Source organism: Pleurodeles waltl, chromosome 8, assembly GCF_031143425.1.
Source record: "Pleurodeles waltl isolate 20211129_DDA chromosome 8, aPleWal1.hap1.20221129, whole genome shotgun sequence".
Taxonomy (NCBI): Eukaryota; Metazoa; Chordata; class Amphibia; order Caudata; family Salamandridae; genus Pleurodeles; species Pleurodeles waltl.
In genome coordinates this window covers 1,141,751,730-1,141,767,658 of record NC_090447.1, presented here as the reverse complement: position 1 = coordinate 1,141,767,658, position 15,929 = coordinate 1,141,751,730, and the positions used below count along the sequence as shown (strand labels likewise).

At 40.3% G+C, this 15,929-nt stretch overlaps 1 protein-coding gene across 1 annotated transcript in view; it reads left to right on the top strand.

Moving 5' to 3' along the window:
• Positions 1–15,929, top strand: part of SETDB2 (SET domain bifurcated histone lysine methyltransferase 2) — a 1,110,478-nt gene that overhangs the window by 1,022,605 nt on the left and 71,944 nt on the right. The window contains exons 33-34 of the mRNA XM_069203525.1: positions 2,021–2,107; positions 12,752–12,799. Coding sequence (XP_069059626.1) covers positions 2,021–2,107; positions 12,752–12,799 — 135 coding nt within the window. The remainder of the gene's footprint in view (positions 1–2,020; positions 2,108–12,751; positions 12,800–15,929) is intronic.

The following is a 15,929-nucleotide window of genomic DNA, read 5'->3' as shown; positions in this document are numbered from 1 at the left end:
GTTATATGACGTCATTTTGTGTAGGATGTATGGTGTGGTGTGTTGCCCATTTAGGGGGAAAGCACGCTTTGTCCCAGATCGCACGTCGTCCCGACCAGCCCCCCCAGAATCTCCCATGTGTTGGAATATAGAGCATCTTGTAGAGGAAAAATAAAGTAAAAGAGATAATAAAACTTACATTGATTAATCTAACTGGGGACTGCGAGGCACAACTGGTGCAACTGTTTACATTAGTTACTTCAAGGTCCATTCGGTAACCAATTGGGTTGGGGGGGCGTTGATATATTTTCCAGAGTGGCTCCGGATTTCCAGCCTGTATGGATGTATTTGTTTCCCTTCTTGTGTTCTGTGTTGTGCCTTCTGTGATCGCAGCTCACGCGTCGTGCCAGGTTTTCTTTTTGCATGTTCCTTGTTTGCTTTTTCTTTTTCTTTTTTTTTTCCGTTTTTGTTTTAGTTTTTGAGAGGGTAGGCCTTATGATGTGTTTGCTGTTCTATTATAGTTGCTTGGGCTCGTGAATTCGATGTCTTGATGCATTGCTTTAGAGGTCATCTGCTGAGGGTGGAGTAAACGTTGGTCCTGTGGTGATTGGCGACATGATTAGGCCGTGTTGGCTGCTCGCTGAATCGGAGTCCGAGTTGTTTGTGTCTTGGTTGGATTGTGGCTGTATGCATGAGAACCTGTTCGCTACCTTTAAGACTTGAGCTTGCTCCGCCATTACTTGTGATTTCGTTGGACCCGATTCGGTCCTGTGTTTTGATCTGTTTTTGCGGCGTGGTTGTGAAGTCAGCCACTCTTTTTGTGTCTCGGTTGTGGGGTCTACCAGTCCTTTCGCATGTATCCAAGTCCATGCGTCTTCTGATGTTGGGAATATGTGGGATCTTTCGCCGTCCACCACTCGCAGTTTAGCTGGGTACATCAAGGAGTATGAGTAATTTTTGTCTCTCAGTATTTGCTTTGCTGTATTAAAGGTGGCGCGTTTGCGTTGCACTTCAGCGGTGTAATCTGGGTAGGCCGTGATTTTTTTGTTTTCTGTGTCTATTGGGTCTGTTGTGCAGAAGTTCTTTAGTACCTGGTGCCTGTCCCTATAATTTAGAAGTCTTGCAATCAGTGGTCTTGGTGGGGCTCCCGGACGGGGAGGGCCTCATGGTACTCGGTCTGCACGTTCCACTATTAATAGCGGTGGGAGGTCTTTTGTGAATATGTTTTCTCTGAGCCAACGCTCCAAGAATGCCTCTGCATTTGGGAGTTCGATCTTCTCCGGGAACCCAAGGAATCTCACATTATTACGGTGAGAGCGGCCTTCCGCCTCGTCAGCCCGCTTGTGTAGGCGTAGTATTTCGGATTCCTGGTGTTGGAGTCGGAGTTTCATGTCTGCTGTGTCCGGTTGTGCCCTGTGTTAAGGGTTGTTTCAGCTGTTGTGACCCTTTCTGCTAGCTTCCGATGTTCCATTCGAAGAGTGTTGACTTAAGCCACTACAGTGTCTATTTTGCCCTCTAATGATGTTCTGGTGACAAGTATTGCTTGGAGTACTTTTTCCATTTGTGCGGAATGAGCAGTTAGAGTCTCTGTCACTTTGTGTAGAGCGTTTGAGTGGTGTTCTGTGTCCATGTCTGATGCTGATGCTGAGGGTCTAGCTTCAGTTTGTGTTCTTTGTGGTTTCGGTTTCACCATATTTATATTAATCCTGAGTTCGTTGCGCATCAGTTCATAAGCCAACGTATATTCGCCTTCTGTTTTGTAGAGATTGCTAATTTTATTTGGGACCACAGAATAGCAGTTCTGTTCAACACAGATGTGGTATTTTATTTTAGCTCAGGGTGCACTTATGATCGTGAGTTTTACTATCAGCTGGATAATATCAAAGAGCCCTACTTTCGAAGGTGGATCCGTCTCGTGAAATCGGCTGTATGGTGTGGCGTATCTCAGCGGGGGGGTGATAGCCCATTCAAAGGTGTTTTACTTTATAGGGTTGAGTAGGGTCACAATCCTTTAACAAGTTACTTTTGCGCATGTTTGCAGGAGTCGCTTGATTCCATTCGCGGCCGTGCCTTCCAGCGTCGCCCGATTCACGCACTCCGGCGCCCACGTGGCTTCGAGTCTCCTGAGGTAGGCTTCTCTGTAGATGGGCCTCTGTGCTTATTTATATATATCTTCTTTTCCTACTTTTTTTTTTTTTATTGTTCTCCTCACTTTATTGCTCACTGCCCCTTTTCCTGACACTGTTCATGCCTGAAGGTGCATCATGTTACAAATGCTGTTGAGCTAGTGAGTGTAGTGGAGCGGCGTCACACTCCGGTCTTTATCTATGCCGCCGGGCTTGACTGAAATCCAGTGCCCGTTGTGCTTGTTTCTAGCGGCGGTACTGCCGTTGGGTTGTGGCGCGGCTAGCAGCCGGAGCCCGGTACCCTGACAACCATTCTCCGGGGCCACGGCACCTCACCTTCGCCTCCCACGGCACTGTCCAGGTCCAGGTAGGCCCGAGCGTGCCTCCGTCTGTGCCGCCGGGTTGGGCTAAAATCCAGCGGCTAATGTTCTCGCCTCCAGCGACGCTGTTACCGCTTGTGCGGCATAAGCGTCTCACCTCGGCTCTGCGTCGAGGAGCGGCAGCGCGGGCAGCGACAGGGGTCAGGACCCCGATAATCGCTCCAGCGCCTCCCGCACCTTACCTCCGCTTCACACGGCTCTGTCGCCTGGGCCACGTCCTGGTCCAGGTAGGCCTGAGCGGGGGGAGTCGCTCGACTCCAGCGCGGATCGTCCGGTTCGCGTTTGCGACGATGCAGGACTCCGTTGTTCGACTTTTGTTAGTGTTCAAGCCTTATCGCACTCATATCTGTTAGTTTTCATGTGCGGTGCCTGGTAATTTGGTGTTTTAGCAGGACCTTTTCACGGGCTGTGGACGGAGCTCTCTTTAGAGCGTCCTTTCACAGTGCCATCTTGACACACCCCCCCCCCCCCCCCCCCCCCACCCCACCATCAGTTATCTTGGATGCATGCTAACTTAAACACTACCTTGATCCACACATCACATAATATGAGGCCCCGGAAGGACGGTAAAGCTCCCAGGCAAAAGGACCCCAGTAGTTTTTGCTCCTGTTCTGTTATCTTGATCAGAAACCCTAGTCCTGGAGTAGTAGTAATGGCCATTGATTTTAGCACAATCAAAATAAAGTATGATGATTACACAACATGTTGCAGACGTTCTGGACAAGTACATGGTGGAAGACGTCCAATAGGACAAAGAGGGCTGAAGAGTATGACACATGACACACTAAGGATCTTCTCTTACGCTAGTCTTGATATATGCCCCATATCATGGCTAGGAAGTATTAGAATCCAAAAATAGGGACTATAGCTGAAGAACCCCTCATTAGCTGATGGAACCTTAATCCAGTAATGTACCCATAAAAACAATAAAAGCAATACAGATTTTAGGGACTAGATGCTTTTTTGACTGTGAGCAGACAATGTTATGAGGAAAAGTGCCTTTTTGACACAGCACCACAGACATCCATTGCAAATTGATTAACACAGTATTGGCCTCTAGATAGGACTTATGCAAGAATGTATCTAATCTTAAAGGACAAACAGCTGACCAATAATACTAAATATGTAGCTGAGGGTCTGTCACATGATCTTGTCATGGCCCCCTTATGTGCACATTATTGTGGGACTTGAGCTCTAACAAAAGCCAGAGGGTTGCAACAGGGCTAAGAGTAAAATAAAAACAAAATTGCTAGTAAGTAGAAACCAAACATACTAGGGTATTGGGTCAGGCTATCGAGTTGGATGGCCTGAGGTTTTAAATAGAAATACATGCAACAGAAAACGAGGAAGCCCTGTTTTTGAAACTTAAGCAGAACTCAGTGCTGCAGAAGCCAAGCATAAGCAATTCTAACCCTAGAGATTGTGAGGAGATGTTATTACAATAAGAATTTTAACATGATCAACAGACAGGTATGATTGCCTCCTGTAGAAATTAGACATGAAGTGATATAAAGGGGCAACAAAGTGGGTAAAATTCTCACTATTAAGCAGAAGGCAGACAAATAGAAACAAAAGTAATGGAGCTCCAGAATGGCGAAAGGAAGTGTTTCAACAAACTGTGCTCTTTACTCAATAGAGATGCACATGTGGCATCCAGACTGACCACCAGAAGCCCTTCTTGGTACATATATACCAAGCTGCCTTAATCAGAGGGTGTCAGGTTAGCCATACCACAAGAGGTTTTCCATTTGATTGATACATCAAAATGTAGCACGATTAAAGATGTCTTAATACAAAGAGGCGTTGTGAGAGTGATTGGGCCTTTATGGAGGACACGCTGAGAGGATAGGTAGAGACGATTGCTATATGCACTTGACTATGCTGTCCCAGAACAGCTCCACAGTGAAGTTATTAGTCTCAAGAGAACAGAGGCTGCCTTCTTTCTTCTATTTTATTAGCTATGTCACTGGAACACCTAGTCCTTCCAAGATAACCCACTTATAAAAGGGACAACCATAGAAAGAACTAATTTTAAATTAGCTATATCTAATGATAGCAATTTAGTAACCATAACGGACTGAGCTTGTCTCTACCAGCACTACTGAAAGAACTCATCAGTATCAGGCAGGTTCTGATTTTAAAATGCAAGTGACCAAGTCAGAAGGACTAACAAATTTAAAGTAAAACAGACAGAGAGCTCAAACGTTCATCTCATTTTCTAATTTAAGTGGAATAGGGAAGCAATAAGGTATCTAAGAATATCACCCATGCACTCACTCCCTGTCTATATAAATCTGACTGTGAACTATGCTACAGAAGGAACTGACAAAGACATGGGATGTTATATGTAGGAAAGGTAGCAGTTTTAAAGAAGTCTGTCCTGCTGGAAATCTTTCTTTCAAACACATTCCCATAAGTCTCAGAAGAGAGAAATTCCAAAAGTTGCAGGATCTTTACATTGCCTATGGAGTGGGGGAAGGCAAGAATTAAAGATTTTATAGCATTGGCGAACAAGAATTTCAATTCTATTAAGGAGACAGGTGAAGATTATGCAGCCTCCTTTTCACTGTTTATTCTTAGCATCCATAGAACACATAGTACAATATATTCATGTAAAAAACATAATATACATGAACACAACTTAACTATAAATCCCAAAAGTCCAAGTTGTAATTAACCAATCAGCATTCAGGTGACCATATAAACCATAATGTTCAATAGAACTCTCTCTTTTCTTACTGCGGGGATCCAAAGTAATCGGGAAATTGTAATGGTAATGTCTATGCTTCGAACCTAACAAAAAGGGAAAATTAAGAGATAGTATAGCAGTAAATAGTGAAAATAAGTGAGGAAACACACTGAATCAAATTATTAATAACGCAAAATCAGATTAGAACGATAGTAAACGACTAAAGGGTGGGATAATCTTTGTCTCCGTGTCCTTAATGACACTGAAAGTTCTATTTCACAAATGATATAATATTTTTGATTTTATATCAGGGTTAGAAGCTTCAGAATATGCAAGTTTAAAGCTGATCAGCAATTAAAAAAATAATTACTTACCAGTTTATAGTAGAGTTCCTTGAACATTGAGTCTGAAGGCCAATCTACCACACTGATAATGTCTGTAAGAGAAACACCATCATCAAAAGTTTTTAAGGCTCTAGCTCTTCTGACAGAATGAGCTTCAAATATAGATATGTCAATGCCTGCTTCAGATAAAATCCATTTGATCCATCTAGCTAAAGTAGGGCATGAATCTGGAGGACAAGGTTTTATGAAATACATAAGCTACTGTCAAGAATGAGATGGTCTGAATTCTTCAAGAATACATTCAGAAGATTTTAAATAATTTACCACACATATTTTCTTTTCTCCCGGAAATGTCTGTTAAGATATTTGTCTGGAGTAAAATAACTACCTGCAAGATCCAATGCACAAATATCTGGTATTCTTCTACAAGAGACTACGCTAAGCAAAATAGATAGGTTGACTGATAATTGCTTTCTAGATCAATATTTATTTTCTGGCAATTATTGAATCAATTTTAAAACAATAAAAATAGTCCCTAAAATTGAATATGTATTACAAGGAGAAACATAAATGAATACATCTTAGAGGGTTTAGACACTAAAGTGTATTCACCAACTGGATGACTAGCTATCATTAAGGGATCCACAGAAATGGCTGAACAATACAAATTTATTATTCTGTAGAAAAGACGTTCAGAAGCTAAAGACGTTAAGAAGTTTACTATAAATATTATAACTGTTGCCACAGGATCAAAATCCACTTCCAAGCACCACCTAGACCATCTGCTTCATTCTGAACAAAATCTTTTGAGTGTGGAATTGGTCCGAAAGTCCTGGCACTTGCCACCATCTCCTGAAAGTCTTCCAAGCTACTAGATGGAGTAACTATTGGGAGGCTAAAGAAAGAATTTGACCTAGAAGATCCAGAAGAATTGATAGGAAACATGGGAGTAGGCAAGGTAGTTGACAAGATAGTTCTAACAGGGCAGGAAACCAACTCTGGGCTCACCAGGGAGGGGAAATTAGAATCACTTTGGAAATCTGTTTTGAACTTGTTTTCAAATTTGTTTGAGAATGGAGGACAATCATAATTCAGTCCTTTGTTTTTAGTCCTGAAGAAATGCATCCATTGCGAGAGGTAACTGATCTAGTCTCCTGTAAAAGTTTGGAAGTTGATAAGAAGCACGAAAGGCAACAAGGTCTACTTGACAAGGATCCCACTTGTCCAAAATCTTGGAAAATATTGAGGGTTGTGGTTACTATTTGCTGGAATCATCTAATTATCTTGAGTTCCAGTCTGCGATTTTGTTTTGTTTCCTGGAAGATGCCTTGCTTTAACTGGAACATTGTGTGAAAGGCGAAAGTTCTAAAACATGTTGGCTATCTCTTCCAAAAGACAAGATTTCATTCCTCTAAGACAATTGATGTATTAGACTGCTGAGCAATTGTCCATTTTCAAAAGAATACACCAATGAGATTATTGGTTGGAAAAAGATAAAATCGCAAAAGAACCTGCTAAGAGTTGTAAGCAATGAAGAGAGTTCTCTTTCAGAGACCATCTGCCTCTCTGCTGTGAAATCTCCACACCTTGCACCCTAATTTGAGTAAGACACAAATGTCTCTGTCATTCCATGCATTAATGTGATCTGCACACCATTATAATTCTTGCCGAACTTCTGAGGTGACCAAAATCTGATCTGAAAAAAGAAAGTCCCATCCTTAAATAGAAGACCTTTAATATCTGGAGAACTCTATAATGTGAGGGATCTGGAAAAATAGTCTGGATTGATGATGGATTGATGTTAAAAGACCTACTATTCTGGCTAACCACTGAAGAGTAATCCAATTCTTTGATAGAACTTTGCAAATTTATTTTTTTGATAGCTTGAATCTTCCGAATTGGTAAACATAAAGAAGATCAAATGGAATCTATGTCAGAACCAAGTAAAGCCATTTGCTTTGCTGGGACAAGATCTGATTTTTGCTTGTTTATTACAAATCCTAGATTTTGAAGGAGAGTTAGTCAATTTCAATTGTTCTTGAAGAATGATAGGGTCTTGAGATAGTATAAGAATAAATAATTAGTTGAAGATTTCTGGCTCTCAAACTCTACAATTGGTGCAGTAATTTTGAGAAGCACCATGATGCTGAAGAGATGCCAAATGGAAGGACTAAGATCTTGTAAATATGATCTTTCCATTGACATTTGAAGATATGTCGATGAGCATGGATAGGAATTGCCAAGTGTGCATCTTTGAGATACAGTGTAACCATGAAATCTTGTTCTCTTAAAAGATACCTTAAAAGATGGATGCCTTCCATTTTGAAAGGTCTGTATCAAATCCAAGAATTGATATCTGACATTTATCACCTTTTATGTCTACAAGAAAAATGTTGCTGAAGAAACCTTTGGGATGAAGAGAAGATGAGATGGTGTTTTTTTTTTTAAAAAGGGATTGATTTTCTTGATATATGAATTTTTGGTTAAATTCTGTGGAGAAAATATTTTTGGGACACTGTGCCTGAATAGAGGTGGCGTAAAATTCTAGATGATACCTAACACTGTCTGAGGAACCCATGCATCTTTTTGTTATTTCCATCCAATTTGATATAAAATGAGGAATTCTCCCACCTATTTTTTGAGGGGAGGAATCATGATTACTTACCTTGAAAAGAGATGTGTGATCAAATTTCACAGGAGTTTCCACGTGAAATTTGTCCTCTTTAACTTTTTCTCTGGAGGGAAAGAAGATAGTGTTCCTCTGATTTTTATTCCAGGAACCTCTGTCGAGAGAAGCCTCTGTTCGGAGCCTGATGTGAGAAACAGCTGGCAGAGTGGCCCTTTCCTCTGCTAGCCCTGTCGGAAAGGTTAGGTTGGAAAACTTTTCTTAATGCTGATTGTGCCTTGACTAAAGATGTAAAAGTATTAAGAAATGTAGGGACTGCTTTAACTAAAGGTTCTCCAAATAAAAGAACTTCAGCTGATGGACCTGCCGCATTAGATGCTAAATCACAAAGCTTGGGGACAATACGAAGAACAATGGATATTCTCCTTTCTGTACATAAAGCACAATTTGCTTTCCACAGAAGACGAAAAGCTCTCTGAGCTGAGCCAACTAAGACATCAGGGTCAATACTACTACCTTTATCGTTAGGTATGAAGGCAAGGTGTAGAATGTTCGGTAAAGGACCTGCTAAATTCAATCGTTTATCCTAGCAACGTTTTTAACTCCTATAGCTACCCTTTTGTGGATCTTTAATCATTTTCCATTGGAATAATGCCAATTTAGGATCTGTATAAGATGTTTGAGCGACATGACTTGATAACGGGGGTCTCAGACATTCAGCTAGGAGTTTGTTTCAGACCTCCTTAGGGAAAGGTTTCCTCACCCTGTGCTCAGTATAAGCTGCAGTTTTAGGGGTGGGTGTCCATTCAGATGACAGAGGACGTATAATTTCTTCTGGATCAAAAGGAGTCAAAAGGATTAATTATTGGAAGAGCCTTCGTCAGCGGTATCATCATATTTTCTCTTTTTTGATTTTCGTCTCCAAGACCTTTCATTTACATCATCGGAACATTCTGCGTCACTATAATGATCAAAAGTACCTCCTGAAAGAATATCATCATCATTATGGTCTTCTTAATCAGGAATATCAGGATATGCACCAAAATATGCTCTTTTCAGATTTTCCAGAACATCCGATTTTGAAACAGATTTATTTTTTAACATTTCACAATAAATATGCCAAATACTTCAATTGGGTCTTGTACATAGGACAATAGAGATTTTATTTGACGAGTCACTGAATCCAAAGTTTTAAAATCAAACTATGTACATCATTTTTTAAGGCTTTATCAATATTTGGTTTATCGGACCCAAAAATAAATATCTGAAATGGATTCTGAGGATCAATCCATTTTGGATTTTATTTTTGGGTCTGATAAAACACATTTTTATTAAGCCCTACAAAAATATGTACATACATGTGTGTATACATATATTTGGCAGTGATCAATTTGAGCCCCTTAAATAAAATAACACCCTGTTTATACAAAGGGAATCTTGCAACTGACACAGATAAATCTGAAAATTCGAAATATGTGAGAGTAATAATGATAGTCTTGGGTTCAAACACAGGTCACAAAATATTTTAAAGCATGAATACGTTTAGCAATTATTACAACCTTCAAATGTTTATGCTTCAGTGCGTCATAAATAAAAAAAGAGAAATAAAGAGTTAAAAACAATAAAATACCTATTATGTGGGAAAACGGGAGGAGAAAAAGTCCGGAGGTGGATTTAGGGAGAATCTGAAGGTGGAGCCGACAAGCGAGTCCACTCTCATTGTTCGATGCTGCGGAGCTGATGAGCAAGAGACGGTTAAGGCAAACATGAAGATACTTTGTTTACAGCAAAGACGCCCACACATCAGTGAATAAATCTCCTGTAAGGTGAGGGGATTTTTTAATATAAGTAAACATAAGGAAAATTGTTTAAAACAATACCTGTGACCAGACGCCAAAGAGCTAATGAACATCTACAATAGCGTCCCTCATGGGTAACCGTTCGGCTAAATCAGTCAGACCATAGGTGGCAAAGCAAAATAATTAGATATATTGGAGTCACCTAAATAGTCCAGCGAACACAGAAAATAATAATAAAGCAATGATAAACACAAGGCAATCAATGAATAAATATTGAAGAGGGTGTATGAATGAAAATAATAAGCCATAGTTACCTTGCCTCTGATCAGCAAAATAGATAGAGATTCCTATTGGACAATATGGTTTATATGGTCACCTGAATGCTGATTAGTCATAATATTTTGGACTTTTGAGATATGTAGTTTTATTGTATTCATAGGTATTGTAGTTTTTTTTTCATGAATAGATTGAGTTATGTTTTGTGTGTTTGTTGCTGAGAATAAACAGTGACGAGGGAACTGCATAATCTGAAGCAGTCCTGACAGAATAAATTGGCCTGAATGCTATGTTGCAAGATGGGGCCAGTGTAATGCCAGAGATCTCCAGGAATGCAACAAAAATCTTATTGATGGGCATGGATGGACAATATGCAGCAATAGCCAGAACAGATGCCCGCTCACCTTGGGTTATTAGGCTTGTAAATGCCGTTCATGGTAAAAAAGTGTAGGAAAAACAGATTGACAGAAATGATTTAACATTTTTTTTTTTTTTTTTACCAGTGTCACCTGCAGTGGTGGAGAGACATTCCAAAGCAAGTCTCTTCTATATTTCGTGCAAACACTCAATACAAATCGATATACCATTGTTGTTATATGACTACAGAACCTGTAATAATGTTCCCTGGAGAGGCTGTGGGGAGTAGGGCACAGCAGTACAGATATGCTGGACATCTTTATAAGTCTGGTTCTTTTGGAAAAATATTTTAAATGTGAACAGATATGTTCTAGCCTGCAGATAAAAGGATGGAAATGACAATACTTTGACTACGCTATTCTGTCTAGATTGTTATTTAGAAGAAAGATAGGAAATCACTATCCTGTATGGCCTGCGGCGCAGAGGACAGAATACTGCTGGAAACAAACAGACGCTCCATTATTCAGTCTGTGGTTCAACAAGATCTCAAAAAACGTAACCATGAAACAAATCACAACATTCTTGCACAACAAGCGTAACGCCTTTCAATATTCTTTAAATGTATTGGCAGACTACCTAATGCCAAAATGTAGGATCATATCTGAGAACAGGTGCTAAAAATCCTAAAGCCTTCTGGCACCCTGGCAGTAACACTGATGTCTGTGAAGTACTTTAATGGTCATGAATGAATCCTACACAAACGTATAGGCATAGAACGCAGCAATGACAGCTAAAAAGCTGCAATTACGAACATGGAAAGGTGATAAATATGTAGATGTATAGGACTGGATAAACAAACTACCTAAATTGGTATTCGACAGAGCAACTTTCAGTACTAAGAATATAATTATTTTATAGTGTGTAGGAGAGGCTTTTGAACAACTATGAATGAATGGTCCTGTGTATTATAAAGTGGATTTGGTCTGAGCTAAAACCTCTGATATTCCTTTTTAGTAGTTTTACTTCCGGTAGGTACAATAAACTTTAGGTTTATAATCTGATGCAATGATTTCTGATTCCTTGTGTGGAGTTGGAGTATCAATATTCATGTTAACTTAAAGTTGCAAAATTCTTTAATAAACATCAGCTGTCACCAGAAAAAAATCAAAAAAGAAGTGAATTATATTTCTTTTGATGTTATATGTGTCAACGCTGTGGTGCACAATACATATATACATATTTGTAAACAGGTGCTCTACATATATATAAGTGTGTGCATGTGTGTGTATATACACACACACACATATATATTTTTGTGTGTGTATGTACATATGCTGCATACGTATAAATGTATAAACACCCATATTTCACAGGCAGACATGAAATATGAGAAACATTGGACAGCTTCCTGTGAAATACTTATTTCATCATCATAATTACAGCCCCTGAACCATTCTGCGGTGCATTAACATAGTCATGCTATTATTTTTATGCTGCATGTGGGACCAAATTGTGTGGCAAAGTTATCTAGATTATGTGGCTAAATGCTAATTTTGTAGTGCATTCCCTGTAAGTATTATTTTATTCATTTTAGAGACAATGCTTTTGGTAAAATCTACAAATTTTACAAGTGATGTGGCAAATGCAATAAATCCATAATTATGATGTAAACGTAGAAGCCACAGAATCGCTTAAACCCACTGACCCTTATCATTGCCCATTGTTTTATTAACAATATATTTGAAAAACGTATACAAAGTCTAAACACTCTAAATCCAGTTTTGCACCACATTTTTTATGTATGATGTGTGAATTAATTTCACTATTTAGAAAGATAGAACTCATTGTTGGCCTGAGACCGCATATATGTCTGTCAGTGTTTTGAGAAATGAGTTTGTTGTTGGTGATAATGTGCTAATATTTAACGTGTGTTTTTAAAGCACATTGTAAGGAAATTAAAAGCATGTTTTTGTAGTTGTTGGGTCTGGTGTGGAACAGATGCACGAGAATGAAAAAAACTCGTGGGGTGATATTCTGAAGAAAACTATTTTTATTTCTGTAATCTCTTTCTACAGTATGATTACGTCTCTTTTCCTTTTAACAGGATTCTCTCGAATATTCAAGATGACGCCTACCTATTCCTCTTTCACACACTCTTCTTTTTTCCCTTGTTAGGCAGATGTATCCCATGTGGAGTCCCTCAGAATAGAAAGTAAAGTACAGGTAAATATTCTGTTCCGGAGTGATTTTTCTACTTTTTTTTCCTCCTATAGAAACTCTCTCTGCCCCTCGTACTCTTCTTGGTTATTTTGCTCCTCCCTAACTCTGTTGGCTCTGTTTAGAAGGTTTCTCCTTTCCTTTCCAAAATATGGTTCAGACAGTAATTTGGCCTGAAACTCACAGGGAAGAATTACAAGGCACTTCTCCAACCAATGGCCAAACAAATAAAAAAAATAAAAAAAATAAAAAATTCCTCATCTACAATGATCCTGACCGGTCCGGCTTGATATTACATAATGGGTTTAGTCTTCTTAGCGCTCCTAGTGTTATTGGTTTGTTTTGAGTATTTCCGCTATTTCCTTTATTCCTCCCTCCCCACCATTTTAAATATTGCTGCTGCTTTTCACTCGCCTGTGCCCTCGACCCTTGCTAGTCACAGTCAGGAGGGATCCGTCCCGTGGGTTTTTCTTCAGCCTGCTGCATCTTGCTGAGATAGGACAGCTCCAATCCCAATTACGAAGGCATCCGTTTGAAGCAAAATAATTAGGTGAAGTCAGGAGACAGCAGAATAGGCTTCGAAGCAATCAGGGTTTTTAATAGCTTAATGGCCTCTAGGATCAAACATGTAGGTATTTTAAAAGCTGTATTTCAAATGTTTTCTTTTTTAAGGAGATCGGTTGAAAGGGAAGATATTTTTGAGTTCTAGGGAATAACCCTTCTGTCATACCCCAGAGGGCCTAGGACTGACCTTACATCCTGTTTATTTTGTGGGAATGGGATCTCCACAATAGCTTTTACATTTTCCTCTTGGGGTTCAAACAGACCATTTCCTAACATGTAGCCTACATATTTAACTTTATTATGGGCAAATGTAGATTTTTTTGCATTAATATGAAGACCAACGGTTTGCAGTTTGGAAATAAACGCTCGTAGAAGGTAAAGATGGTCCTCCCAGGTGGAGCTGAATATTGCAATGTCATCTAAGTATGCCAAGGCATACATTTGATGTTTTTGAATGAGTTGATTCATTAACCATTGGAAAGTGGCTGGGGTTCCATGTAATCCAAATGAGAGAACTGCAAATTGGAACAGCCCAAAATGTGTAGAAAAAGCAGTTTTCTCCCTATCTTCCTTCCGTAAGGGAACCTGACAATAACCTTTCGTAAGATCTATGACAGTAGTGTATTGGGCCTCTTCCAACCTTTGAATTAACTCATCAATATGAAGTAATGGATGGATGTCGGGTGTCAGTATCTTGTTTACGACTTGGAACTCGATGCAGAAGCTGATGGTTTTGGAATGAGAACAATGGGGGAAGACCATTCACTGGTTGAAGGTTCAGTAAGACAAATCTGCTCTATCTTGTCTTGTATAGCACTTCTTCTGGCCTCAGGAATCTTATGTGTGTTGCTTGACTAATGCTCCTTCTTTGGTATGTATGGCATATGTTGCCAGATGTGTTCTTCCAGGTAGAGCTGAGAATGTTCTTGCCAAAAGGGATAAACAACTGAAGAGCTCTTTCCTTTGCTCTATCAATGTAACATTGCTTATTGCAACATTTTCAAGAGTACTATCACAAAATGTTGTTTGGACTGGCACCGGGCAGTCACCAATCATTTTTTTAAGCAAATTTATATAATAAATTTGCTTGCGTCCTCCTGTCAACTGTAACTTACAAGTAGCCTGTCCGATTCTTTCTATGATCTCATATGGACCCTGCCATTCAGATTTCAATTTGTTCTTAGAGGAGGGTAACAGTACTACAAGGACCCAGTCCCCACCTTTTAACACTCTCCATTTTCCCCTTTTATTATAAAAATGTCTTTGTCTCTCTTAGGCTTTTTCCAAATAGTTTTGGGCGAATACCTGTAGTTTTCAAAGGTTGGGACTTCAACTAAACTGCATAATCTAGGAGATCATTCTCACCTTTTGTGACTCCCATGCTTCCTGAATGATTTCAAGTAAGGTTTGAACCTTACGTTGAAAAGTAGCTCAAAGTGAGAGCATCTAGACTACTTTGAGTCTAATTCCGAATCACAAAAAGTGCTAAACAGAGTAATTGATGCCAATTCTTTCTTTCCCTGGTTAATCTTTTAAGGTTCCATTATTGCACTCAACTAACCCGTCAGTTTAGGGGGTAATACACTGACCTTCTTAAGTCTTTAATATTTAATTGTTTACAAATTTGGTTCTTTAGCTGAAATACAAAGGGGGTTCCCTGGTCTGTCAGAATCTGCTCCTGGCAGCCCCAACGACATCCGATGACTCCTAGACTGCAGCCATACTGCAGTGCTCATACTCCTCAACCTCTCAGCAGCCTTCGACGCGGTCTCCCACTGCACACTCCACAACATAGGAATCCGCAGAAGAGCTCTGGAATGGATCTACTCCTTCCTCACCAGGAAGACCTCGGAGGGTCAAACGCCCGCCCTACACACCGAGACCCACAGGAGTCAACTGCAGAGTCCCCCAAGGATCCTCACAGAGTCCCACGCTTTTCAACATATACATGGCCCCTCTCTCAGCCATCGTCAGAAGCCTTGGAATGAATATCGTGTCATATGCCGATGACACACAACTCATCCTTTTTCTGACCAAAAACCTGGACACGGCCAATAGGAACTTCCACTCAGGAATGGAAGCCGTCGCCACAAGGATGAGAGAAAGCTGCCTCAAGGTCAACTTCGACAAATCTGAGCTCGTCATCTTCGGAAATGCCACCTCAGCTTGGGATGACTCCTGGTGGCCCACATCCCTCAGCGCCCCCCTGCACCGACAGAGCACGCCCACAACCTAGGTATCATCCTCGACTCCTCCCTGTCCATGACCCGCCAGGTAAACTCAGTCGCCTCTTCCTGCTGGCACACACGCCGCAAACTTCGGAAAATCTTCAGATGTATCCCAGCAGACTGCCGCAGGACAGTCACCCACACCTTAGTCACAAGCAAGCACGACTATGACAACCCCTCTATGCCGGCACCTCGACTAGAAACATCAAAAAACTACAACTCATCCAGAACGCCGCCGCCAGACTCATCCTGGATCTCCCATGCCGAGAACATATCTCCCAACACCTGAGGACCCTCCACTAGCTCCCCGTCGAGAAACAAATCACCTTCAAGCTACTCACCCA